This window comes from Lepidochelys olivacea (genome assembly GCF_965140295.1).
Source record: "Lepidochelys olivacea isolate rLepOli2 genome assembly, chromosome: 10".
In the NCBI taxonomy this organism is placed as follows: Eukaryota; Metazoa; Chordata; order Testudines; family Cheloniidae; genus Lepidochelys; species Lepidochelys olivacea.
The window spans coordinates 60,409,737-60,434,993 of record NC_140420.1 but is presented as its reverse complement, the minus strand read 5'-3'; the positions used below and the strand labels follow the sequence as shown (position 1 = coordinate 60,434,993).

Genomic DNA, 25,257 nt, shown 5'->3' with positions numbered 1-25,257 from the left:
ACCACCAAATCAGGAACAGGAGGTGGATGAGGCATTTCTAGACAACAGAAAAATCCAAAACACAAGACATGGTAATAATGGGAGACTTCAAATACCCAGATATCTGTTAGAGCAGTAATATGGCAAAATACAAAACTTACAATAAGTTCTTGGAATGTATTGGGGACAACTCTTTTTCTTTCAGAAAGTGGAGAATGTACAGGTGGACAGCCATTTTAGACATGATTCTGACCAACAGGGAGGAATGGGTCCCCAGGGAAGAAATTCTAAAGAATAAAGGAGTTCAGGAGAGCTGGCAGCTTCTCAAGGAGACAATACTAAAGGCACAATTGCAACCTATCTTGATGTAAAGGAAAGATAGGAAGAATAGTGATCCAGGAAGAATATGGATGACCTGAAAATCAAAAAAGAAACCTATAAAAAGTGGAAATATGGATGAATTGCTGAAGAGAAGTACAAAAGAATAACGCAAGCGTGTAGGAACAAAAACCAGAAAGGTTAAGGCCCAAAATCAGTTACTCCTAGCAAGGGACATAAAAGGCAATAAGAAGAATTGAATACATTAGGAGGAAGAGAAAGACATAGGGAAGTGTAAGTCATCTACTCTACTGAGTAATAGGCACGGAAGGAGAGCTAATAACTGATGACATCAAGAAGGCTGAGGTGTTTATTTAATGACTATTTTACTTCAGTCTTCACTAAAAGGATTAACAGTGATCAGATAGATACTGAACAAAAGTAATATTAACAACAGGGGGGGAGGAATGCAAGCCAAAATAGGGAAAGGACAGGTTACAGAATATTTAGATAAGTTAGATGTATTCAAATCAGCAGGGCCTGATGAAATTCATCCTAGGGTACTTAAGGTACTAGCTGAAGCAATCTTGGAACTGTTAGCAACTATATTCAAGAGCTCATGGAGGACAGATGATGTCCCAGAGGACTGGAGAAGGGCAAACACAGTACTATCTTTACAAAGGTGAACAAAGAGGACCCAGGGAATTCTAGAACAGGGGATTCTAACTTCAATACCTGGAAAAATACTAGAACAAATTATTAAACAATCAATTTGTAAACACCTAGAGGATAACAGAGTTCTAAGGAATAGCCAGCATGGATTTGTCAAGACCTTTTGCAGTCCCTTCCAGCCCTACATTTCTGTGATTCTATAATAACCTCCTACTTCCCCTCTGCCCCAAGCATAAGAATTTAATAAATGATTACATCACCCAATATCAAATATGGTCTATCTAGGCTACTGCCTCATTAAGTACATTTAAGAAATAAACCTTTACACAAAAACCTACAAGTTTCTGAATATCATATTCTTGCTGAAGTTTAGTGCTTTCATAAGTGTTATTACTGAGTAATAAGCTTGATTTACACTACTGTAAAACACACTGGATCAGACTGAGGACTAATGGATCAAAAAATGAGGCTGACTGACATATGCAGAAAAATATAGGCACAAATGTGACTATATTGATGTATGCACTTCAAGTAGCCACATGCACAGCTAGTATGTGTAAATCCCCTGATTTGCAACCACAATTTTTCGCACTCCATTTTTTAAATTATATTTATGCAAGAGACTTCAACATCATTGTTAAGGAGGCCAAATGCTAACATGCTTGAGCTGCTTCTGGCTTAGAAACATGGCTTAATGCCCCATAAAATGAAATGTCAAACTTGGATATATCAAATATGAAAAGAACTCAGACCAACACAGTGACAGATCAGCTCTTTGCCATCAACACCATGCAAAAGGCCCCACGTAGTACAGATTAATTAAAATAGTTAGGTATAAATCAAATTGTGTCTCAGAAGCAAGACTGATCTAAATTAATTAATTGATTGAAACACCGAGTAGGTTAAGCAGCTTGAGCTCTCGAGATTCCACACACAAAACGAGGGTCTTAGCAATATCTGCTGCAGCACTCCAAAAAAAATTCACCTACTCTCTCCCCCACCCAGAAAAACATTGTATTTCAAATCTGCACAACATGGCAGGAAATCATCATCTGAAATTCACTAAATAAAAATGCAGAACTTCTAACAGTGGTCTGGTCCACACTGAAGTCAGTTGGAGTCTTTCCGTTTTCTTTAATAAGATCTGGACCAGGCCCACACTGAACTTTTATCCAAGGAATTTTAGGAAAAGAGAATCACCTTTCACACTTGTGGCTTTGGGGGTCCGGTGGGAAGTCCACAGAGAGGCTTCTCCCCAGCCTATCCTCGTCGCTGCAGTAATACGAACCAAGTAGACACTATCAGGCTTCAGGCCTCCCAGGAGATACTCATTTGTGGTCCCTGGAAGCTCCAGAACTTGGATAGTGCTTTCTGCATTGAGGCGAAAAGATACACGATACGAGACCACTTGGCCTCGCCTGTATTTGGCTGGGATAGGCAGCCAGGAGATGAGAATATCTGTGGGACTTCGACTTGTCAAACTGATTTCAGGAGCTCTCAAAGGAACTAAAAATAAAGGAAATAAAGTTTTGAAAACTTGATGTACGTAAAAAAAACCATAACATATAAAACACAAAACCCTTAAGCAACTGTCTTATTACTGTGCCCTTCAATAAAATTTCCCTAGAATATTATTAGGCTGCCAGCCAAAGAAAGTCTGGTGAATCCAATTTATTTATTTTTTAAATAACGTGAAATTGGTTATATTTCTACCTTCTGTATACAATAGTGACCACAATAAACCTGATCCTAGAAGATGCTCAGTACTTTGTCTCCTACTAATTTCAATAGGAGTTGATTGTAACAGCATCTTGCAGAATTGGGTCCAAAGTGAGCACATTTTTGTTGCAGCAATAAGGCACATGTTAACTAGATAACAGCAAAGGAAATAGGGAGAGAGTTTTTTCTCAACATTTGAGATCTTTGCAATAAGCACATTCCACTCAAAGAATAAAAGTCCCTCTTTTTTTTAATATATCCTTTTAGGTAGGAATGGATTTCCATTCAAAGCTAAAGAAAATGCAATGAATATACAGTTTAGGTTACATATCTGATCATTTCAGATGTTTGTGAACAATACAGATTCTGTGTGAGCAAACAATGAATCTCTCGCTGCTAACAAAATGAGAGATACACATGTCCCAGTGAGGGGTTCTTTACTGGCAGAGAGGTTCTATCAGACATTTCAGACACCTGGCTGTTACCTGATGGGTAAAGATCCAAAAACTGTTTGTGGCTGGGTGACGCCCTAATTGCCACCAGGTGAACCTACAGAGAGCTAGGGAAAAGGCACTTTGTTTTGAGGGTAAGACGACAGTAGATATTCCTGCTATTTTGAACTGCCTCTGGAGATAACCAGAGGAGAGCAACAATAATGATTAAAAGGTTTAGATATAAAATGGTAAAAGGTTTAGAAAACCTGACCTATGAGGAAAGGTTTAAAAAACTGGGCATGTTTAGTCTTGAGAAAAGAAGACTGAAGGGGGACCTGATAAGAGTCTTCAAATATGTTAAGAGTTGTGATAAAGAGAATGGGGATCAATTGTTCTCCATGTCCCTTGAAGGTAGGACAACAAGTAATGGGCTTAATCTGCAGCAAGAGAGATTTAGGTTAGATATTAGCAACATTTTCTTATTATAAGGGAAATTAGGCTTCTAAGGGAGGCAGTGGAATCTCGATCACTGGAGGTTTTTAAGAACATCTATCAGGCAGTGTTCCCTCTAATTCCCCCCCTCCCCCAGGTGCAGAATGAATTTTGTTATGTGCACCAATATGGAGGTGATATGTGACACATCACCTTCATATCGGTGCACATAACAAAGTTCATGTGGTGGGGATAGGGTGGAGGGGTGCAGAGCGTGGGAGAGGGCTCAGGGCTGGGGCAGAGGGTTGGGGTGCAGGGGTGTGAGGACTCCGGCTGGGGGTGTGGGCTTGAGGTGCAGCCAGTGATGAGAGATTTGGGGTGTAGGAGGGTGCTCCGGGGATACAGTGGGCAAAGAGGACTCCCCTCAGCTCTCTTTCCCCGCAGCAGCACCTGGGCTGGGGGGGAGAGGCACCTCTCCCCGCCGCGACATCTCCAGGGCTGGGGCCACAGGATAGACACCCCTCCCTCGGCCCCTGCAGGTTCGGACCAGGGCTGGGTTCAGGGAGGGTGCGCCCCGCGATAGGTTCGGGCCAGGCTGCCCCAGGCCTCCCGATTCCAGCTGCGGCAGGTCCAGGCTGTGGCATAGTTGAGGCCGGGGGGCCGCCATGGCCATGGCAGGTTGGGGGCCGGACTAGGTTGGGGCCAGGGGAGAGGCACCTCTCCCCCAGCAGGTCCCCGGGCGGGTTCCCTGAGCGCCTGCATAGTGCTGAATAGTGTGCCACACAGCTCACAGGGAACTTAGCTATCTGGGATGGTCTAGGTTTACTTGGTTCTGCCCCAACGTAGGAGGCTGCACTTGATGATCCCTCTAGGTCCCTTCCAGCCCTACATTTCTAAGATTCTATGATTGTATATATGGTTTTGTTAGGCCCAAGCAGAGAAACGTTTCCATTTAGCTAGGTAACATTTTCTGATGGAGTCTTTTCTGCTGTTAAGAATGATTTGCACAGCTTCAGGACAAGAATGTTCCAGACTCAATGTCCAAACAAACACCAAGTCATGAGATGAAGATCATTGGGCTTTGGTTGCCTGACCCTGTCATTTTGCTGGGTCAAGATATTTGGAAAGTTCCAAACACTGATAAGTGGACGGAATGACACTTGTAGGAGGCTTGGAAACCAGAATTACCTGGGCCATCTGGGGGCCACAAGGATGACTTGTGGCCTGTCTAGACAAATCTTCTGTAGACCCTGAGATAGTAGCAGGATGAGAGGGAAAGCATAACCAAAATGATCTAAGGAAGGAGGAGGGCACTGCCCATGGAGCATTGACCTTCAGCTCCCCTGTAGCAGTATATGTTGAACTTCCTGTTTGCCTGAGATGCAAACAGGTTCCAAATGAGGGTTCTCCACTGAGTAAAGATACTATTTACTAATGAATCATGTAACTCCCACTCGTGATCAGTGGCAAAATGCCTGTTGAGGCTGTCTGCTGGTTAATTCTGGGTTCCCGAGAGGTATACTGCCAATAGGGTGACATGTGGTTCTGTATGCAGCAGTTTCATAAGCTGACTGCTTCTATTCAGAGGGGGATGGAGCACGCCGTCCCTGCTTGTTTATTTAGAAAACAGTGGTTATGTTTTCTGACATTATCAGGATGTGCTGGGAATGTATGAATGGTAGGAATGCTTTGCAAGCCTCTTGTACTGCTCTCAATTCCAGAAGATTTAAGTGCATTCTGGCTTCTCGAGGCATCCACGTGCCTCGTGCTCTGTGATGGCCCATGTGGGCTCCCCAGCATCTGTAATTATCATCTTATTAGGTGCGGAGGACAGAAAGGGAACTTCCATACAACATGTCCAGGGTCCTTCCACCATGCCAGAGAGGCCCTCACCTCAAAGGGAATTGTCACTATGGTATTCATGCTGTGCTCGCTCGATGTATATAGTGTTCAGAGCCAAGCTTGCCAGCAACAGAGGTGGAGTCTGACAAATGGCATCACATAAGTACATGATGCCATATGGCACAGAACAGTAAGGAATACTGAGAGGTGAATAGCCACATGAAAGTATGCAACTTTCATACTGAGAGCCGTGAACAATGTGCCTTTTTCTAGGGATGGTATTATTAATGCCAATGTAACCATGTGGAATTTCAGTTTGTGAATAAAAACGTCGAATTGACACAGGTTGAGAATAGGTCTCAAGCCTCCTTTCCTCTTGGTGCTAGGAAATATTTTGAATAGAATTCTTTTCTCCTGATGTCAAGGAAGTATGTGCTGTATTATTCCTCACTGAAGAAGAGATTGTACATGTTGAAGGAAGATCCCTTCATGAGAGTGATCCCTGAAAAGGGATGGGGAAACGCGTTTTGGAGGAGGTGCATAGAGAAACTTGATAATCTGGAATGGATGACGTCCAGCACGCCTCTGTTGTCACCCAATTGTGGGAAAATTTTGCGAGGTATCCCCTGAAATGGATCTCAGAATCATGTGGAGATGGGATCAGTATTGGTTCACAGCTCCATAGCATCATGTCAAAAAGTATATCTTGATTGGCGGGTGAGGATGGGTAGCTGTGGCTGAAATGGTAGGTGCAGGGTATCTTGACCTCAGCATTTTGTGTTATTTGTGAGGTGGCTCATAGGAATGCTGGTGATAGAAGGGTTGTGGTAAAGACCTTGGTTTGTAGGGCTGTTTATTATATTTCTCTTTGGGTCAGGTGTATATATATCCAGGAAGTAGAGGGTTGCCCTAGAGTCTTTCAAGGAGTGCAAACACTCATCCATCTTCTCACTGAAAAGACTTGTCTCATCATAAGGCGAGTCCTCAAGTGTATTTTGAACTTCCCCAGGAAACCCCAAAGAGCGTAGCCATGATTTCCAACACTGCAAAATGCTGGTTGTCCTGGATCTTGATGCCATTTCAGCCACACCAACTGCAGCTCATAAAGCGGTTCTGGCCACTAGCCTGCTCTCATCAATAAGGGCTTGAAACTGAGCCCTGTCTTCCTGATACTTTGAGGTTCTAAACTGGAGGCTGGCAGATGTAAACACCATTCTCCCCATAAGCACTTGGCTTCCTTATCTGAGAGGATGGCGCTTGGGTGTTGTGTTGCCTGGATCTTTCTGTGTCTGCCTGAACCACCAAGGAGTTCAGGGCAAGGTGGGTAAACCAGAACTCTACTCCCTTAGCTGGGACAAAGTACTGCTTCTCTGCCCTTGTGATAAATGAAGGGAGGGGCAGCTCCCTTTTATGGACTCCCAGCCAGACAGTTAGCTATAAAATCCCTCTTAGTAGCTGTTCTCTACTTGCTTTACCTGTAAAGGGTTAAAAAGTCCATAGGTAAAAGGGAGGGAGTGGGTACCTGACCAAAAGAGCCAATGGGAAGGCTAGAACTTTTTAAAATTGGGGAAAAAACTTCCCCTTTGTCTGTCTGTGCTGTACTCCCAGAGAGTAGAGACAGGACTGGAACTATGCTGGAAAAAGCTGTGGCCAGGTATGAAAGATCACCAGATCATACCTGGAAACTACTCATTTGAAACCCCAGATATGTAAGTAGATCAGGAAATGTCTAGGAAGACATGATTAGGTTTATCTCTTTTATTTCTTCATGGCTTCTGGCTTCCTCTGTGCTAACCCCAGATGCTTTTGTTTTGCTTGTAAACTTTAAGTTGGCCTCAGGAGAGCTATCTTGATGCTTAATCCTTGTAATTGTTTTTTTTAAATCGAGCAAAAAGCCTAAGTTCCAAATGTATTTTCTTTCTTTTTGTTTTTAAACAATTTTACCTTTTTTTAAGAACAGGATTGGATTTTTGTGTCCTAAGAGGTTTGTGCATGTTGTTTAATTAGCTGGTGGCAACAGCTCATTTCCTTTGTTTTCTTTCTCAGCTCTTCACTAGGGGGGAGGGGGATGTGTGAAAGGGCTTGAGGGTACCCCACAGGAAGGAATTCCCAAGTGTGCCTTCCTGGGTTCTCAAAGCTTTTTTTTTTTGCACTTGGATGGTGGCAGCATCTACCCATCCAAGGTCAGAGAGAAGCTGTAACCTTGGGAGTTTAATACAAGCCTGGAGTAGCCAGTATTAATTTTTAGAATCCTTGTGGGCCCCCACCTTCTGCACTCGAAGTGCCAGAGTGAGGAATCAGCCTTGACAGCCCTCTTGAGGGTAGGGACATAGGTAGCCAGTTTGTGTCATACAGCCCTTGCCAGTTCTAGTATGGCTTCGTTTACTGGGAATGCAACCCGTCTGGAGCCTGTAGGTTGCAGGATATCTAGGAGCTTATGTTGACGGTCCTGCACCTCCCCTAAGGAGTTTTAAAGCTCTTCTACCACCCTCTGTAAGAGCTCCTGGAACTGCCTATGATCAGCAGGAGGAGACAGAGAGGCTGGAGTGACCATTTCATCAGGTGACGAGGATGATACCCATCAGAACCAGGGGTACCAGCTTGTTTTCCCCTTCTTCCATGAGTTCAGACTGTCCCCTTAGAGGAAAGGGGAGGTAAGACTTCCTGTTGGAGTGGACAGATTCCAGGTAATGTGTGTAATGGTTCCAAAGGTCCCAAGCAAGCCAGTAGGAGGGGCCAACAGCAGGTTGTGATGGTTCCCAAGGCATTGGATCCAGCCACACATCTCCTGTCTGTATTGGGCAAGGCAAGTTCCAGGAGATTTTGGATCCCCTGTCTGGGTTGAGTTGCCTGGGTGGGAGAGAAGCTGGTTAGAGAACTCTCCTAGAGATGCAATGGTCAGATCTGGGTCCACTGGCTGCGCGGGTGGATCTGTTGGGAAGAAACTGTTACTAATGGATGGGACAAAGGATAGATTTCTTTCAAAATCCTGGATTCCTGCAGGTGTGTGTGTCTCCCTGGTTAGGATTTGTCCCAATAACGAGGGAGACGTTGGGTCCGGGAGGACAAAGATATTCTCTGGAAAGGTATAAGTCACAAGCACCTTCAGAGGTTGCATCTTTTCACTCCATACCATCACAGTAGGTGTAGATAGTGATTCCTTAAGGGGCCATGGTGCTGAATGAGTCTCCGACCTTGTGAGTTTTGACAGTACCAGCAGTTCCCACTCCTTCAGGACCAGCGTTTATTTTTAGGTGACACCGCAGTCGGTGTTGAAGATGATGCAGAGGCTGGTGCTGAAGGAGTCTTGCTCCTATGAGTCTTTTGAACATGCTCATGCGGTTAGAAGGGCCTAAATCCTAATGGCTTGGGCATGAAGGCTCACCCGACTTGTACAGGGTCAGAGAGGGATTTCTTCTCTTAGAGGACTCTGGTTTTGTTTGTGAGCGTGCTCCTTACTCTCATTAGGGGCCCAGCCAAAGGTTCCTTCCCCTCCTGCACTCTGGAGTCAGACATAGTACCAGTGGTGCCCTCCTTGCTGACTCTGGTCACTGTTCAGGGTGGTCTGCCCAGCCTGGGTCTGACTAGGGCCTCATTGAGGGCTCCATAAGGTACTTTGAAAGCCCAAGCTACCTTGCCTGTCATGTTCTGCTGGGAAAAAAGAGTGGCAGATACCGCATTTAGTTGAGATATCTGCTTCTCTGGGGCAGCACTGGTGGTCACCGCTGACCAAAAAGCAGGGGCAGGAGATGAAGGTTGTTTAAGCCCAGTATCCTCAGCATAATCTAAGTCCCCTCCTGGTCTTCCAGTGCACTTCCCCATTGTGGATTCTAACACTAAATAACTAAGAATAATTTATAACTTTGAATATATTTACAGAAAAAAGTGAAAAGACATGAGGATTCCAACTCAGGTCATGCAGCAGAATGGAGGAACTGGAGAGGCAGTTGGTCTGCCCCACCCCACCCCTTATACCCTCAGTGCAAAGCAGGAGGAGAGCAGGGGCACAAGTGCAGACCAACAGACACTATCTGCAAGCATTCTCCAAACTCGAACGCATGTGAACTCACAGTGGAATACAAAGAGGGACCAGCACTTGAAGAAGGATGTTCTTTCAGCATAAAATACATATACCCTTTGTAATAGAGCATGTTTTTTATCCTCATTCATTTCAGTGGCCAGTTCAATTTTGTATGTACCCAAAACTTTCAGTGATGTCAGTGGCACAGGATTGCGCATCTGTTTTAAATAGATAAATAATTATGCATATTTTGCTCTACAATATTTATTTGACTTACCATCTTCAAGGGTGTGCTGAGTCACATGATCCGACATCTGACTGGCTCCCATGGGCATGTAGGCCACAATATAAAACGTGTAATTGCTGGCTGGTTCCAAGTCATCAATAATGTAATGAGTTGTGTCATTTCCAATAACCACTTGATACTCTTCATTATTTAAACCTGGAATAAAACAAGAAGTTAACAGAAACAAAAATTGCTGTCAGTCTCTTAACGCAAGATGATCCATTGCTGCCAGGATGGTGGTCATGCAAGTTAAAGGTTGTTTAAAAATAAAAATCCTACAATGTAGTTCTTTTGTGCATGGAAGTAACTGTGTCTTGCTATAAATTACAGTGGTTCAGGATTTTTTCTGAATAAAAGATGCTGAATTGCATTAATCTATTCCAAAATCTTTTCACGAATTAGTCACAACAAACTGTGTCCAATGTACAGTAACACAACAGACGAGCTCTAATAACCTTATCATTTGTAGCTAATCTTTAATTCTACTTATTTAGAACCAGTGTGTTTTTTCAAAACCTATTTACAGAGCCTTCATATATTAGACTGAAGAATGTGAGGCTCCATTCTGTTTAAAAAAACAAAACAAACAGAAAGAAGTCATTCTGCAAAGGATCTCATTTTAGCCCTGGGAATTCTATTAAATTTGATTGACATGCGTTTTTCTCTAATTCAGAAAGAAGACAACGGGATTGGTACAGAATGAACTTCAAAAATGTTTTGCTCCTTAATGAGCTGTAAAAAAATTCTCAGCAATTCATATTAAAATATGCATAGCAATGTATAGAGCAGGCCTTGTCTTTGTCGGGCTTTATTCCTATACAGAGAAGCTGCAAAGTAGAAAAAGTTTGGCGAAAGCTGCTGTGCTTAACAAACAATTCACACCAAATGCATGTCAACTTAATCAAAACTCTCTAAGAGCCAGCCCCTCCTCTTCACAATTGAATTTATAAACAAAACGAAAGGCAAATTCCACCATTAAGTTTTCCCACATTTCTGAATTAACTTGATAGCATTTTAATTAGACAAGATTATGACCATCTCATAACAGACTAGTTAACGGCTTGTTAATTAGGAATTGCATGTCACGATTTCTGACCTGCTAAACAAGATCCTTGAGCTCAAATTAAAAGGACTTGTTCTTTCATTGAATGGATTGCTAGGCCTCATGTGGAGGTCCTAATGAAACAGCCATAATAGAGAACAAGGCTTGCCTTCCACCACAATCAGTATCCCCTTTGTACCTTTTCTAAATCACTAACAAGGAATTAACACACTCCAACATGTATTCTCATCAGACTCGTATTCTTCTTGCTACCATGACCCCTGATTTGAATGTAAAATATTCTGCTTTTAAAAATACAAAAAACACACCTGTTAGTTTCTTCAACCAACTTTGGGGGCAAGAGGAGATTGAGGCAGTTTTGAGAGTGCATTTTATAAATGTTAGACTTTTTGTGGAATTAAACAAAGAATGCAGGGATCTTTTGTTTTTAACCACCTACAATGTTGTGAACGTGAAGAGGGAAATCTTTGGAACTGCATATGATTAAGTGCATTATAAAATATTACTTTCTGTTTAAACTAGAGTTTATGAGATCCTGATTATCTTCTAATTTAGGAGAGCTCCATCTGAAAAAATTGTTTCATTTGGATATTTTAGCACAGGATGACTTGCTTACTTTTACACTAACCATTAATGTGAAATTCCATCCTTCTGCTAATTAAGAAAAGCTTAAAAACCCACACCTATATAAACACAGAAAAAAACATTACGATAAAAAGATAGTATGCATTATATTGCATGTATGTATGAAATATTTTCCTGTGGGATTTTTATGCCAGTACGCACAACATACAATTTGAGCAAACATAGCAAAAGAAAACAAGAGAAGGAGATTAAAGTGGTTTCACATGATTACTAATTATTTTATTTTAGTAAAGCCCAGAGGCTCCAATGAGCTCAGAGCTGCAAAGAATTTATACACTAGTGCCCCGATCCTGCAATAATTTACGCACATGAGCAACTTCAAGAACATGACTGATCCCATTAAAATCAAGCCCGTCTGTGAGCTTTGCAGTATCAGGGCCAAGTTAAGATTCCATAAGTAAGCATAACAAACAGGGAGAATGGAGAAAGGTAGGATGCGGATAACAGTGATAGTCTACTATAGGCATGTGTTCCTCTTTCCAATGAACAGCAGAAAGAATTTAAGTTTTTGAGATATAAACAAGTGAGCTCTCAGCAGTCCAGTCGATGCTGGTCACTTCCCTAGCTATATGATAGGCTCAATGACTTATCAAGCCATCTGTTTTTCCTTATTAACAGCTAGCTTACATCTCTCTCTGTGCAGTATGGGCACACACATATACAGCTGCTTCTGTAACAATACAAACTGCCTGATATGACACACACTCATGAAAGCAGAGCTTTTCAGGGCAATTTTTCAGGCTTTGATTAATATCTGTGATGTGGAGTAACCTGTTCTCAAATGGTTTCACACACTTTCATTTGGGAGAACAATTGTATCTGAAGCAAGTACAACCCCAGACGCTTCTGAACCCTTATGCTTTTTCTACTCTAAAAAAACCTGAATGTGTTTTTCCGCACAGGTGCAGGTCCACAGGTGCTACCCACCTGGAGCAGGGCTGTGACAAGATGGTAAAAAAAGCACACATTCTACTTACATTTCGGTTTCCATAGCTGAAGTTACCCAGTGAAAATACACCGGTAAGTGTTAGGGGTTATCTATATGAAAGCTAAACAACAGCCTTCCACACAGTCAGGCTATTACATGAAGGTCTGGAGGGATGAGCAAGCCCTTTGGACAGTTGAACTAACAGGCCCAGCAGAGCTCAGGGCTCACTTGGCTTTCCCAAGGCCACCCAGCTGTGTACCATCACAGCAGGTGAGCTTCAAACTCTGGAACATGTTTGACCTTTGGATAAGTAAGAGTTTCAGTTAACCAGGGGCTGGATAACGGATACACATCTCTTCAAAGAGCTACTCAGCTGGTGCACTTCCTGTACAAATATTCAGTAAGATATTACTTCCCAGTTCCCCATGAAGTTACCCAGGCCCTCACATACTGCAGTAATGGAGGCCATATAAGTACCCAGATAGATTATATAGCATGACTTTAACATTCATATTTAATTTGAATGGGAGTTGTGTGGCTAATTCCTCAGCAATTTTGAAAATTTAGGGGAACTTCCTGAACTTCATCAATTCTCTGTCCTCTTATCTTTTAAGGCTCTTTCCTCCCTTCAAACAAAATCATCTCCTGTCCTGAGAACATCCCATTTACAAAAGCAAAGACAGCTATTCCTGCATCAGTATTAGAGTAATTATGCTGTCCTTCCTGTCTTCTGCCTACCAGATGGCAAGGCGATATTCCACATGGAGAGCCAAGCATCTGCAATCCTGCCCTTGAATAAACTAGTTGCTGAACAGAAGCAGAAAAAGCAATCATTCCACTTAGAAAACTGAGTCACAGCTAGGAGATAGGTACATAGATTAAACTAGGCTGCAGTATAACTAATTTTCAAGTCACTTGTCAGACACTATCATAGAGAATAAAAACAGGTGAAAATGTCTAGTTACATCCTTCTTCCCTATTTAACTATGCTTTTTTATAAAGGAAGGATGTAACATTCTAGAGGCTACAGCAGAGCCTCTAAATAATTAGTTATTTCAGCAAATTTTAAAATCTCTGATACTGGCTAGCAGGATTGCTGAACTTGACACAGTTTCAGCATGGACGTTACAAAGATCACTGGGGCTGTCTGGGTCTGGGATGATTTAGCTGGTGTTGGTCCTGCTTTGAGCAAGGGTTTGGACTAGATGACCTCCTGAGGTCTCTTCCAACCCTAATCTTCTATGATTCTGACATACCTTCACTTTAGTCAAGGAGGGGATGAAAGGAGAGGAAAACCCACTCCTGCGGGTAAAATTCTATCAAAGGGAAGGGAGTAGAGCAAATTGGTCACTAACTGTCCCCCTCTCAGTCTAGCCCCTATAGAAGCCCCTTTGCACAAACTCCATGAGTTTGGGGATCTGCAGTAGAGAGAGGAATCTGGGGAAAAGCTACTCCCTGTGAAACCACTGGGCCAGCATTATCTTAGGGCTTGTCTGTATGACCACTTAGCTTGTGGCAAGGTGGGATGTAAATGTACCTTGCACTAGCCTTACAAGCAGTACGTATTCTGTAATGTGCTTTGATCTACTCCCAACTGATCAAGTGCACCAGGGAACTTTTACCATGCAGCAGCATGGTCCACACAGACACTTAGGCTATGTCTATACTACTGCCCAGGTCAGCAAAACTTATGTCACTCAGGGGTGTGAATATTCTACCCCCCTGAGCAACATAAATTACACTGATGTAAGCGCTAGTGGGCACAGCGCTATGTCGGCAGGAGTACTTCTTCCACCGACACAGCTTATGCTGGTTGCGGAGGTAGGTTTTTTATGCTGACAAGAGAGCTCTCCCCCATTGGCAAGAGCATCTTCACCACATGTCCTACCTCAGCACAGCTGTACTGTTACAGCTCCACTGCTGCAGTGCTGACGTGCCATTAGCATGCAGCAAGCTAGCAGGAGGCAGATTCACACCCCAGTGTTCATATAGACATGCCCTTACATGAACCCTACTTCTGTGGTGTATGCTCCCTAGCCTAGCATACATGTGGGAGGGAAAATTGGCAGACGCTCCTGTTTCCATGGGAGATGAAAAGCCAAAAGAGAGTAACATGGAGGCACTGGGCTGCTGTACCAATGCTCCTGCCTGCAATGAAGGCCATATTCTTCATCCTGAAGGTGGAGAGGTAAGCCATGTACCCAGCCCCATGAATGAAATGATCTGCCAGAAGCTTTGAAGGGTCAAGCATGTAGAGTTTACCATCTTAACCTGGCTGTTCTGTGGGAGCGTGTGATTTATCCCCAAAATTAACATATGAGATCTTTGTTATTGGCAGACTCTTCCTATGATGAACTACTGCAGAAAACCCTGGATGCATGAGACTGTAACAAATATTACACAATCCACTTCAGACTGACACTGCTTACCTTCTGCTTTCATGTAGTGCACTGAATACGCAATCACTTTTTCTGAATTATAGAGCGGCCTCTCCCAAGCTAGCAGAATTGCTGAACTTGACATTGTTTCAGCATGGACGTTACAAGGAGCACTGGGTCTGTCTTCTGACATAACTACAGTCAATCTGGCCCGGGATAGGATAGACCCCTGGCTATTTTCAGCCATGCACTGATAAATGGCATCATCTTCAGGAATGATCTGGTTAATCACCAATTTACTGAATTTAAAAAGAAAAAGAAAAAAAAATCATGTCTAACAATAACTTAGCTCAATGTAATGCAAGCCACAACTTGGCTTTTGCCCCTGCTCCAGGAATCTACTCTAAATATCTCATACTCCATTTTGTGTTCATTTTTTCTTAACATAAATTTATATTTAGTCATAAAAATTAGCCTCTTCTGGTGCTCTTCAAAAACTTTCATGCAGGCACCCAGACTTGCAATGCTAGTGCCCTACAAAGTCAGGGAAATTAAAAAGAAAGAAAGAAAAAAATGTTCACAAGCTCACTTTATTAAAAAAATTACTAAAATTGCTCTTTAGTAACTTTGTACTTTCTCTTTTGTAATTGATAGTATTTTTTACCTTTGTTTTTATTTTTATTTTTTAAATAAGAGTTTCTCACTCTAAGTTAATGAAATAGGAGTTCAAACTATGGGCCAGATTCTGATCTCTGCTACACCAATATAAATCTGGATTAACTCCACTAAGTCAATGAAATCACTCCACTTTTACACAGGTATAGCAGAGATCAGAATCTGGACCTATATCCACAGAAGGTTTTAGCTGTGGTATTTATGTATAAGCTAATTTGTGTTTATTTGTGTTCCAAGAAGTAGTTGCCTACTGTCATAAAAAGACAGATTCAATGTTTAATTTTACTTCCAAATACTTTAATGAACCTGGGAAAGCTGTAATTCACTGACCTGAAAACTCTGTTCTCTCCTGTTTAGCAACAATTTATAACTACTGTATATTTCATGACATAAATTATAATGTAATGGTAATCTCACCTGTTGTACATTTTAATTCTACCATTGGAGTGTATCCTTCTTCCATTTTTCAACCATGACATTTTGGGTGCTGGAATTCCTTCTGCCTGACATGCAAAACGGGCAGTACCAGCTCTGGGCCTTGTTAAACTTTCCGGCCATTCCACAAACGAAGGTGGTGCTACAGGTAAATAATACGCAAAAATAAAAAATACAAAAGGTCTAAGGTGTGAATAAAACCAAGAGAATAAGAAGCACGACTCAGGCGAAGTGAAGTACATGTGGACATCTCCATGTGAAAAGCACGTGTGTTTCACATACACATATAGCATGTCTTTTGTTTTTTTAAAGTTGTATGTGTGAAGTGAACATATGAAAGTAAAGACTTTCATATTAGTTCATGTATGAGTGCATATCATATTAAGTCCAATGTATAAAATGCTGATCATGAAGCATTCACATGAGTTACATATATTTATACACATTGCCATATTTTTTTTCCTGTTAGAAAATTAATCTTTCAATAGCAAACGTGTAAAAACTCCATTACATCTGACTGTCTTTAAGAGCAAGCAAGCTGCCATACAATTCTTAAGTTACCAGTATATGGCACTAACGCATCTATCTAGTAACTCCATTTCACTGTGTGACCTCACTGCAATCCATATAGCTATACGGGTATAACAGAGGGTAGAATTTGGCCTAAAGTATCAAGTACAGAACAAAATTTCACATAGTAGCAGGCCGTTCTGGCACACTGTGGAATTCAAAGCAAGCTCACCTAATACAGTGAGAGTTGCCATTGCAACTGTGAAGTTCCGTGTGCCTGGAATAGTTGCTCGACAGACATAAACTCCAGCATGCTGCACCTTCACATCAGAGATCATGAGGTTCCCATTTCCGAGGACACGGGTATTGAAGACATCAATGGACTTGTGGTCTATTTGAGAGGAAAAGTTATTTTACAATGTTGCTCCCCAGTGAGTATTTAATCTAATCTACATGCTATATGGTCAAAAGTCTGGGGCAATATCCGATGCTGAAAAGATACAGAGGGAATTCATAGATGAGTTTATATAGGTTTCCATTTGTTATTTGGTTTGCCTGTGCATGTACTTTACTATTACTGGCCTACATGTATAATCCATTCTAGTATATATTTGAAGTTCTGCCTGTTTGCTGAATTCACTGCCAGGATCCCATGCAATCTACTGGGCACATTTTTACATCCTGTCCTTTGGCATTTTTTACTTCCTGCCTTGGGCTGGGACCGAATTCATCCCAGGTAACGTCCACATGCTTTTCACAGAGAGACAGAATTCAACTACTTGTAGGTTATATTGGGAGTGATCACCACATATTTTCTATAAACCTCCCAGCAGACACGATGCAGAAATCCTATTAAATTAACCATCATTTTTCCTTTTTCCTTATTTGTTTTTCTATATGTCTCCAGGCTCATTCAAACACATCTCTATTTATCTAACCTACCCTTAGAAGATGTGAAATACAGAAGCACCACTTTTGTTAATTTGTAAACCAGGTCTTCTATCAACACAGCCCTATATTTCCTTTTTATTGGTAAAGAACATTAGGCATGTGTGCAGAGGGAAGAAATAAAACGTATTCTTGTAGAAGAGTGAGACTTACTTGTCAATATTAGTTACAGCAAAATTCCCTCCCCCCTTCTTCCCACTCATTCTACTTAGGGGCAGATTAAGGCTCAATGTGACTTGAACCCCAAATGGCATTTGTATATTCCTCGGAGGAAGGTGAGGGGCAGAATTTGCAGGACCGTTTGTTTTGTGGTACATAACCACTCAAATCTGTCTGACTCCACCACTGAGTCTACTCTAGTCACAAAGTCCCCAAAGGTCATCCCATGCTCCACCTTGTCAATATCATACCAGGGGCAGCGCAGAATTGACAGCAGGAGGTATGTAAATCCTAAGTGCCAAAAAACACCTGCAGGCTTATTTACAACATTGTGGAAAGATTGTGCAGAATGCTTTTCACTTATTTCACTCATCCCAACCTTTTCCACTAATCCATGGCATACACAAAACCCAAATAATAACCTAATTGTTGACATTTTAATGCCTACCTAAACGGCTCCATGAGATGATCGGCTTTGGATTCCCTGTAGCAACACACTCCAAGATGACAGTCTGATGAAGAGATGCTGTAATGTTCTGAGGACCAGCTATAATGGCTGGCTTCTGGAATGGCTTCAAGTCTAAGGCTTTAAAAAACAAAGATGATGCACAGGATTAAATTCAAACCCAAAGGATCATATGAAAATCCAATCAATCAAGAAATAAACCATGATAACCATATGTTAAAAATGAGGCAGCTTAAAGGTCATGCCTAAAGTTAAAATTACAACAGAAACACATTGTTTAATTGTGATGTTGCTAATAATGTATATTAAGGAAAGGACAAGAGGACGGTGAGGGGAAGAATTTGTGGGGAAAAGGAGCTGTTACTTCCACAGCTAATGGGTCATTTTCAGAATACATGCATCAAGGACAATTAGAGCACTATACTGCAGGCATGTTTGTATTTTGTAGATTCTATTAAGTCCAAGGCTATCAAATATGGGGAAGATGTTAAATGAAGGGATTATATATGTGTACCTGGAATAACACGTAGTGCTGCCTCAACACTTTTCCGTCTATTGGCTACAGTTGTAGCAACACATCGATAATTCCCAGCATCCCTCTTTTCAACACTATAGATCTGCAAAACTCCTGTTGGTAAAGCAGTTATCCTGTCAGGAAAACAAAAATACAGTATAGTTATGAATATTCTATTTATTGTAGAAAAGAACACAGACCACAATTTACTGACTTATCTGAGAGCAATCACCACATCAGTCTGAAAATGGCTGGCAGGAACCTCATAAAAACTTCTAAACACATGACTCACCTCTCTGTATTCCTTACCTTCAATGATCTATCAGGGAAATCTGCTCCATGCCCCATCCCCCACTGATGAAAGCATAGGAATTTACCTGTAAACATTGTTCGGCACCCTTAGGGCTTGTCTACACTACCGCGTGGGGTTGATCTAAGATACGCAACTTCAGCTACGTGAATAGCGTAGCTGAAGTAGACATACTTAGATCTACTTACCACGGTGTCTTCACTGCAGTAAGTCTACAGCTGACGCTCTCCCGTCAACTCTGCTTTGTGGCTCCTCATTCTGGTGGAGTACTGGAGTTGACGGGAGAGCGCTCAGCGGTCAATTTATCGCGTCTATATTAGACGCAATAAATCGACCCCCCGCTGGATCGATCACTGCCTGTCGATCTGGCAGGTAGTGTAGACAAGCCCTTAGTGTAGACAAACCCCTCATTATTCAGCCTATTACTCTCAGATTGGTGGGTCTGAGGATTCATAGTCAAATATTTTCAAAAACGTTAACTGGTTTTCAGTGGTGATTTCCAGTTCAAGTGAATATCTGATCTCTAGAGAAACACACTCCATGCTGCCTGTAATTGCATCTACTATGCTTCCAACTCTTCTCCTTTTTCTCCCTCTGTTGCAACCAGGGAAGAGCGAACACAGACAGTCAACAGGAGTTATCTGGTGAAGTAGAAAGTTTGCCGGGGGGAGGAGGGGGAAGAATGCAGCAAAGAAAGGGGTAGGGGGACAAAGAAAAATCTATTGGGAGCATGCTGTGAGTTAAGTGATGATCAGGTCAAAGGAAAAGCACTACTGAGAAGGAATTCAATAGTATTAAGTGTTCCAGCCCAATTTACCCAGATACCATAATTCTTTATCATACCTGTCGGGAAAAGTATGCCCAACACTAGCTTTCTCACAGCAAACCTCATACATACCACTTGCGAAAAATTCCTCCAATTCAAATTGCTCCAGCAGCCAAACCCGCCCACCCGCACAGCACCCCATGACTACACATCGCCCTTTTACTTTAGTCATGGCTCCAGGCCAGAGATGGCTCAATTTTTTCATTCTATAGCGAGTAGCGCAAGGCAGCAATTTCCTGATGATTCCACTTCTCACAATCTCCTAATAATTTGTTTGATTAATTAACAGTCCAGTGAGTATCTTGAAACTTAAAAAAAAAATCCTTAAAAATAAACATAGATGGGCTTTCTATTCCTTTGTTGGTGTCTTTTGAGTGAGAAAATGATTAAATAAGGCTTCAGTTCTGTGATATTTATTCATGTGAGTAACTTTATGGAAATAAGTAGTCTCATTGACATTAGTGGGACTACTCTTTTATATAAAAGTTACTCACATGATTAAGTGGTGCCAGGATTTATTTATTTATTCTGAAAGTCTGGACTGCAGTCCCAGTTTCTGTGTCAGACATATAATGTTATTCTGGTTGTTAATGATTCTGAGATGTTAACATCTGGGGTATAGTGCAGTTAGTGCTTTGTTATCAATAACGGCATTGAAAGGGTAAGATTCTCCATTCATACTGTGGTTTTAAGAATGACAGACTCAAAATGAGCACACAGAGTAAATATCATTCCAAAATGTAAAAAATCTACATACCTGTCCAAGGCTAGAGGTAAGGTTGTTCGATTCACTTCCCATGTGATTACGGCAGGAGGGTTTGCTGTTATTTTACAAGCAAACCGAGCCACTCCACCTTCTTGGACCTCAATTGAAAGTGGTTGGACTTCAAATGCAGAAATGGCTAAAAACAAAGAATGAAGAATTAAAATGCTGAAGAAAAATAAATTAGAAACAAATAAACCATACTAGAATCCAGTGAAGTTAAACATCAGATTACACAAGAAATGTACTTGCAGATTAATTTGCATAAAAATTGCCCAGAATGGTCCACTTCCCTACATTTAAAAAAGCAAGCATCTTTTAGGCTTTGTCTACACTAAACTTGTATTGTTTTAACTGAAGATGTGCTTTTAGACAAACTTAGTTAAACCAGTGCAAGTTTGCCTCTGGACCCACATAATATGATCTAAGAGTGGCTTATTTTGGTTTAGCGTAGCTGTTAAAAAATAAAAAAAATAAAGTATTAAACTAAATCAAAATAAACCACTCTTAAACTAAATTAAGTATATCTATAAACAAAATGGGCTCTGCTTTAACTAAAAGAAAAAAAGACCTCTCGTTAAATTGGTACAACTGTATGTTTACAAATGAACTCCAATCTGGAGCCTGATCCGACTATCCCAACTCTGGGTAAATTCCCATTCATTACAATTGGAACTTTGCACAAACAAACTAGGCTCCTGCCAGTTAAGTTTTGGTCCTGACTTTATAACAGCAGTAATTACTATCCTTCCTCAGTTCCAGAAAAGGCACCTGTAGAATTGTACAAATTTGGTTAGGATATTATTCTCAAGCCTCCCCAGGAAAGGGGGTGTAAGGCCTTGGGGGGATATTTTGGGAGAATAGGAACTCCAAGTGCTCCTTTCCCTGATTCTTTGTTAAATCACTTGGTGGTGGCAGCGTACCCTCCAAGGGCAAAGAATTTGTGCCTTAGGGAACTTTTAACGTAAGCTGGTAGAAATAAGCTTAGGGGGTCTTTCATGCGGGTCCCCACATCTGTACCCTAGAGTTCAGAGTGGGGAGGGAACCCTGACAGGTGGGAATTGCGTGATGAAACAAGAGACCAGCATAATCCTACAGTCTCTTTGCTGATAGAACTCCCATTGACTTAAAAAGATGTTTGGTCTGCATAGGAACTGAAGGATTATGCCCACAATTTCCTGGTGTTTGTTTGCGATGTTATTTAAGAGGATTGTCAGGCAATCGATACTTAGGTTTTGTTAGAAGTTGTACAATCCACTTGCTCCCAGTTTTAAAGGGAACTATGTTCATAACAGTTTAAAATGCCAGTGACAATAATGTATTTCCATGCAACACATACATTGCAGCTGGTGCAAGAGAACTTAAAAGTAGCACGCACCAGGGACACAAGTGAAACTGAAAAAAAGGAAGAGCAGTGACCTGCAAAAAATAAAATTGCATTAATGATGGATTGCTAACAGATTTACCAACTATTTTTATTTAAATAATCCAAGGTATATGTCAGTTACAAAGACAAACATTTTAAGTAGATTTTTTTTCCTTTGAGTGCCTTTTAAAACAAGGCTATCTCCCTGTGAATGAGGTCTTAGGGATTCTAGATATCATGATTATGCAAAAAGTTGCACAATATTTTCACAAATAGCTTCCTATTTATTAATGTTACAAGGTTGGTTTTAAATATATATATTTTTTTTTACTTCCAATCAATCCCAGTTCATAAGCTGTTCTTCAACATAGCTCAATACCCACTCCTTCTACATCTTGCTTCTTTATGCAAATCTCTGATTTCTTCCTAATTCTTGACTTGTTTGTGCCAGTAAAATCAGTTTTTACAAGTCTATTGCGGTCTCGTGAAACCTGACCCTTTTGTAACATGCCTGTTTTCATTGAAAGTGCTGATACTAACTCCGTATCCAAGAACAAGTCATTATAAAGCAGTGCGGTTAAGAGGCCTGAGCTCTATAAAATTGATAAGAAACAAAGTCTCAAGACACGTGCATTATTTCTGAAAACAACCCTACAAAATGCAATAAATGTAAATCCCTTTTTATTTGAGGTTTCCTCCTCTTCTGTAGTCTAATTATTTTGTTCCCAGATTTACAGCCAAGAGAAAACTAACATTACTCCAGGAAGTTGGTGCTATCACCATTAACTTGTAAAATACAGTATCAAGCATACATAGCAATAATGAACTAGTTACTAACTGTACTCAGTTTTACAAATTCCAATAGTTCATTTGCTGGGAACCTGTGCTTGTACAGCTTCTTTGGAATACGTATATTTGTGTTATCATACATATTTCCTCAAAGGCACATTACAAAAGTCACCAATTCATAGAGGATGAAGAGCCCAATTCCGGAAGGTGCTGATCACCTGGAATCTTAGCATCTTTCAAAAAACAGACCCTAGAAAAACAAAAGAGCACATGATGTCATGCACTGAGGCAATGTTCTAATATAACATATTATTTATATTTATATAATATAAAAATGTGGATCAAGGTTTCTTGTACATGTATAAAATGCGTGCACAACTGGCTGAAAGACCATACTCAAAGAGTAGTTATCAACGGTCTGCTATTAAACTGGGAAGGCATATCTTGTGAGGTCCTGCAAAGGTTAGTCCTGTGTCTGGTACTATGCAATACTGTCATTAATGACTTGGATTACAGAGTGGAGAGTATGCCTATAAAATCTGCGGATGACACCAAGCTGGAAGGCGTTGCAAGCGCTTTGGACGACAGGATTAGAATTCAAAAAGACCTCAACACACTGAAGAATTGTTCTGAATTCAACAAGATGAAATTCAACAAAGACACGTGCAAAGTACTTCACTTAGGAAAATAATAACATAAACAAATGGTATAGAAGGGTACATCTTGCTCAGGAAGGACCGGCAGGGAAAAAAAGGGAGGTGGTGTTGCTTTATAACTAAAAATGAATACTTGGATTGAAGCTGAGAGGGAAATAGGAGACAGACTTGTTGAAATTCTCTGGGTAAGGATAAAAGTAGTAAAAAACAAGGTTGATGTCAGGGTAGGGGTCTACTACAGACCACCTAACCAGGAAAAAAGAGGTGGAAGAGGCTTTTTTTAAACAACTAACAAAATCATACAAAGTACAGGACTTGTGGGGGGACTTCAGCTACCCAGACATCTGGTGGGAAAATAACTCAGCAGGGCACAGATGATCCAACAAGTTCTTGAAATGTATTAGAGCAATTTTTTATTTCAGAAGGTGGACAAAGCTACTAGGGGAGAGGTGTTCTAGATTTGATTTTGACAAACAGGGAGCAACTGGTTGAGAATTTGAAAGTGGAAGACAGCTTAAAGTGATCATGAAATGATAGAATTCATGATTCTAAGGAATAGTAGGAGGGAAAACAGCACAATAAAGATAATGGATTTCAAGAAGGCAGGCTTTAGCAAACTCAGGGAATTGGTAGGCAAGATCCCATGTGAAGCAAGTTTAAAGGGAAAAACACTTCGAGAGTTGGCAATTTTTCAGAGACATTATTACGGGCACAAGAGCAAACTATCCCCTCAAGTAGGAAAAATAGGAAATATGGCTCGGCTGCTAGTCCTAGCTGGGCTGGGGGGGACCAGACTTGCTCTTCCCCTGCAAGGAGCAGCCAGAACCAGGCCCGAGGCTGGAGCTGGGGCTGGGTCAGACCTCCCCCGGCTGCAGGAACCTCCACACCTCCCTCTGTTTGGGTGAAGGGGTGGGATCTGGATGCAGAGGGGGGTCTGGGTGCAGGGAGCCTCAAATGCAGTGGATGAGGCTCATATGTGGGACACTGAATGGAGGGTTCTGAGTGCATGGGGGGGGCGTTGAGGCTCAGCAGGGGGGCAGGGTATGGGGGAGTCCAGATGTGCAGGGGTTATTAAAAAGTAACAGAGTCCGACATATGCCAAAATCCTTAATAAATATTATTACTTAACTGATCCACCACTTGTCAGAAGATAAAAATTTACTGGTCAGTAAAGATAATGCATGCTTGTATTGTACAATATCTTTGTACTGTATTACTTGTAGAACAGGTTCAAACTAACTGGTAGCCAGAACCATGGGGGTAAAAGGGTAAAGATTAAATAACTAAAGGCCTTCAAGTCAAAAATCATGCCCAATCTCTGTCATGGTAGATGTCCCACCGGTGACAGCCTGGAATACTACCAAAAATTTCAGTGCTTCCCTTGCAGCTCAATAATAAACTGTATGATAAATTTCATCTCCAGGACACCAACCCTTCAATCAACATGTTAATCTACTTTGTGGTTTAACAAATCAAAACAATCTAAAACACAGTTGTTACTTCCTAGAACTGTCAGACTTTATTACTGCCCCATTCATTGAGAGCCAGGGCTTCCAGTCTGCAAGCTCTACATATGGCAGGGCACAGGAGGCTGCAATACACCACAGAGAAGAGCCAACACGTAACTGTGCTCCTTTGATCAGAGCATCAGGGAATGGAGCACAGAGTCAAACAATCCTGCACAGATAGCAACACCTAGGTGATTGCCACCCAAAACAAAACACCTGGTTGCTATGCTTTCTAGGGACCCCAGGTGATTGCCACCCAAAACAAAACACCTGGTTGCTATGCTTTCTAGGGACCCCTCAACCTGTCAGATGTAAGCTTCATGTCATTAGGTGAACCCTGATCTGGTATTTAATGGAAATTGCAGTGTTTCCTAGTTGCTTCACAGTAATTTGCACCAAATCAAGGTAATCTGAAGTCTAACCCTGGAAACAGGGTCATAGTCAATAACACTCCTAATAAATTGGCCTACAGGGAAAATGGGAAAAAAAGGCACCATCCCCTCCTTTCCTAGAGGGCGATTTAAAGGAGATATTCTCTGCAAGTTTATATTTAGAGATGGGCATGATCCACAAAGTCTGGACCTGAATCCAAACTTCCTCAAACTTTGCAGTCAG

The 25,257-nt window shown here is 41.4% G+C and overlaps 1 protein-coding gene across 1 annotated transcript in view; it reads right to left on the bottom strand.

Moving 5' to 3' along the window:
• PRTG (protogenin) overlaps positions 1 to 25,257 on the bottom strand; it is a 115,046-nt gene that overhangs the window by 45,752 nt on the left and 44,037 nt on the right. Inside the window, exons 3-10 of the mRNA XM_084642456.1 lie at positions 20,318 to 20,462; positions 18,425 to 18,558; positions 17,893 to 18,030; positions 16,570 to 16,728; positions 15,810 to 15,969; positions 14,769 to 15,016; positions 9,695 to 9,859; positions 2,170 to 2,475 (exon numbers count right to left, since the gene is read on the bottom strand). Of these exons, the coding sequence (XP_084498582.1) occupies positions 2,170 to 2,475; positions 9,695 to 9,859; positions 14,769 to 15,016; positions 15,810 to 15,969; positions 16,570 to 16,728; positions 17,893 to 18,030; positions 18,425 to 18,558; positions 20,318 to 20,462 (1,455 nt within the window). The remainder of the gene's footprint in view (positions 1 to 2,169; positions 2,476 to 9,694; positions 9,860 to 14,768; positions 15,017 to 15,809; positions 15,970 to 16,569; positions 16,729 to 17,892; positions 18,031 to 18,424; positions 18,559 to 20,317; positions 20,463 to 25,257) is intronic.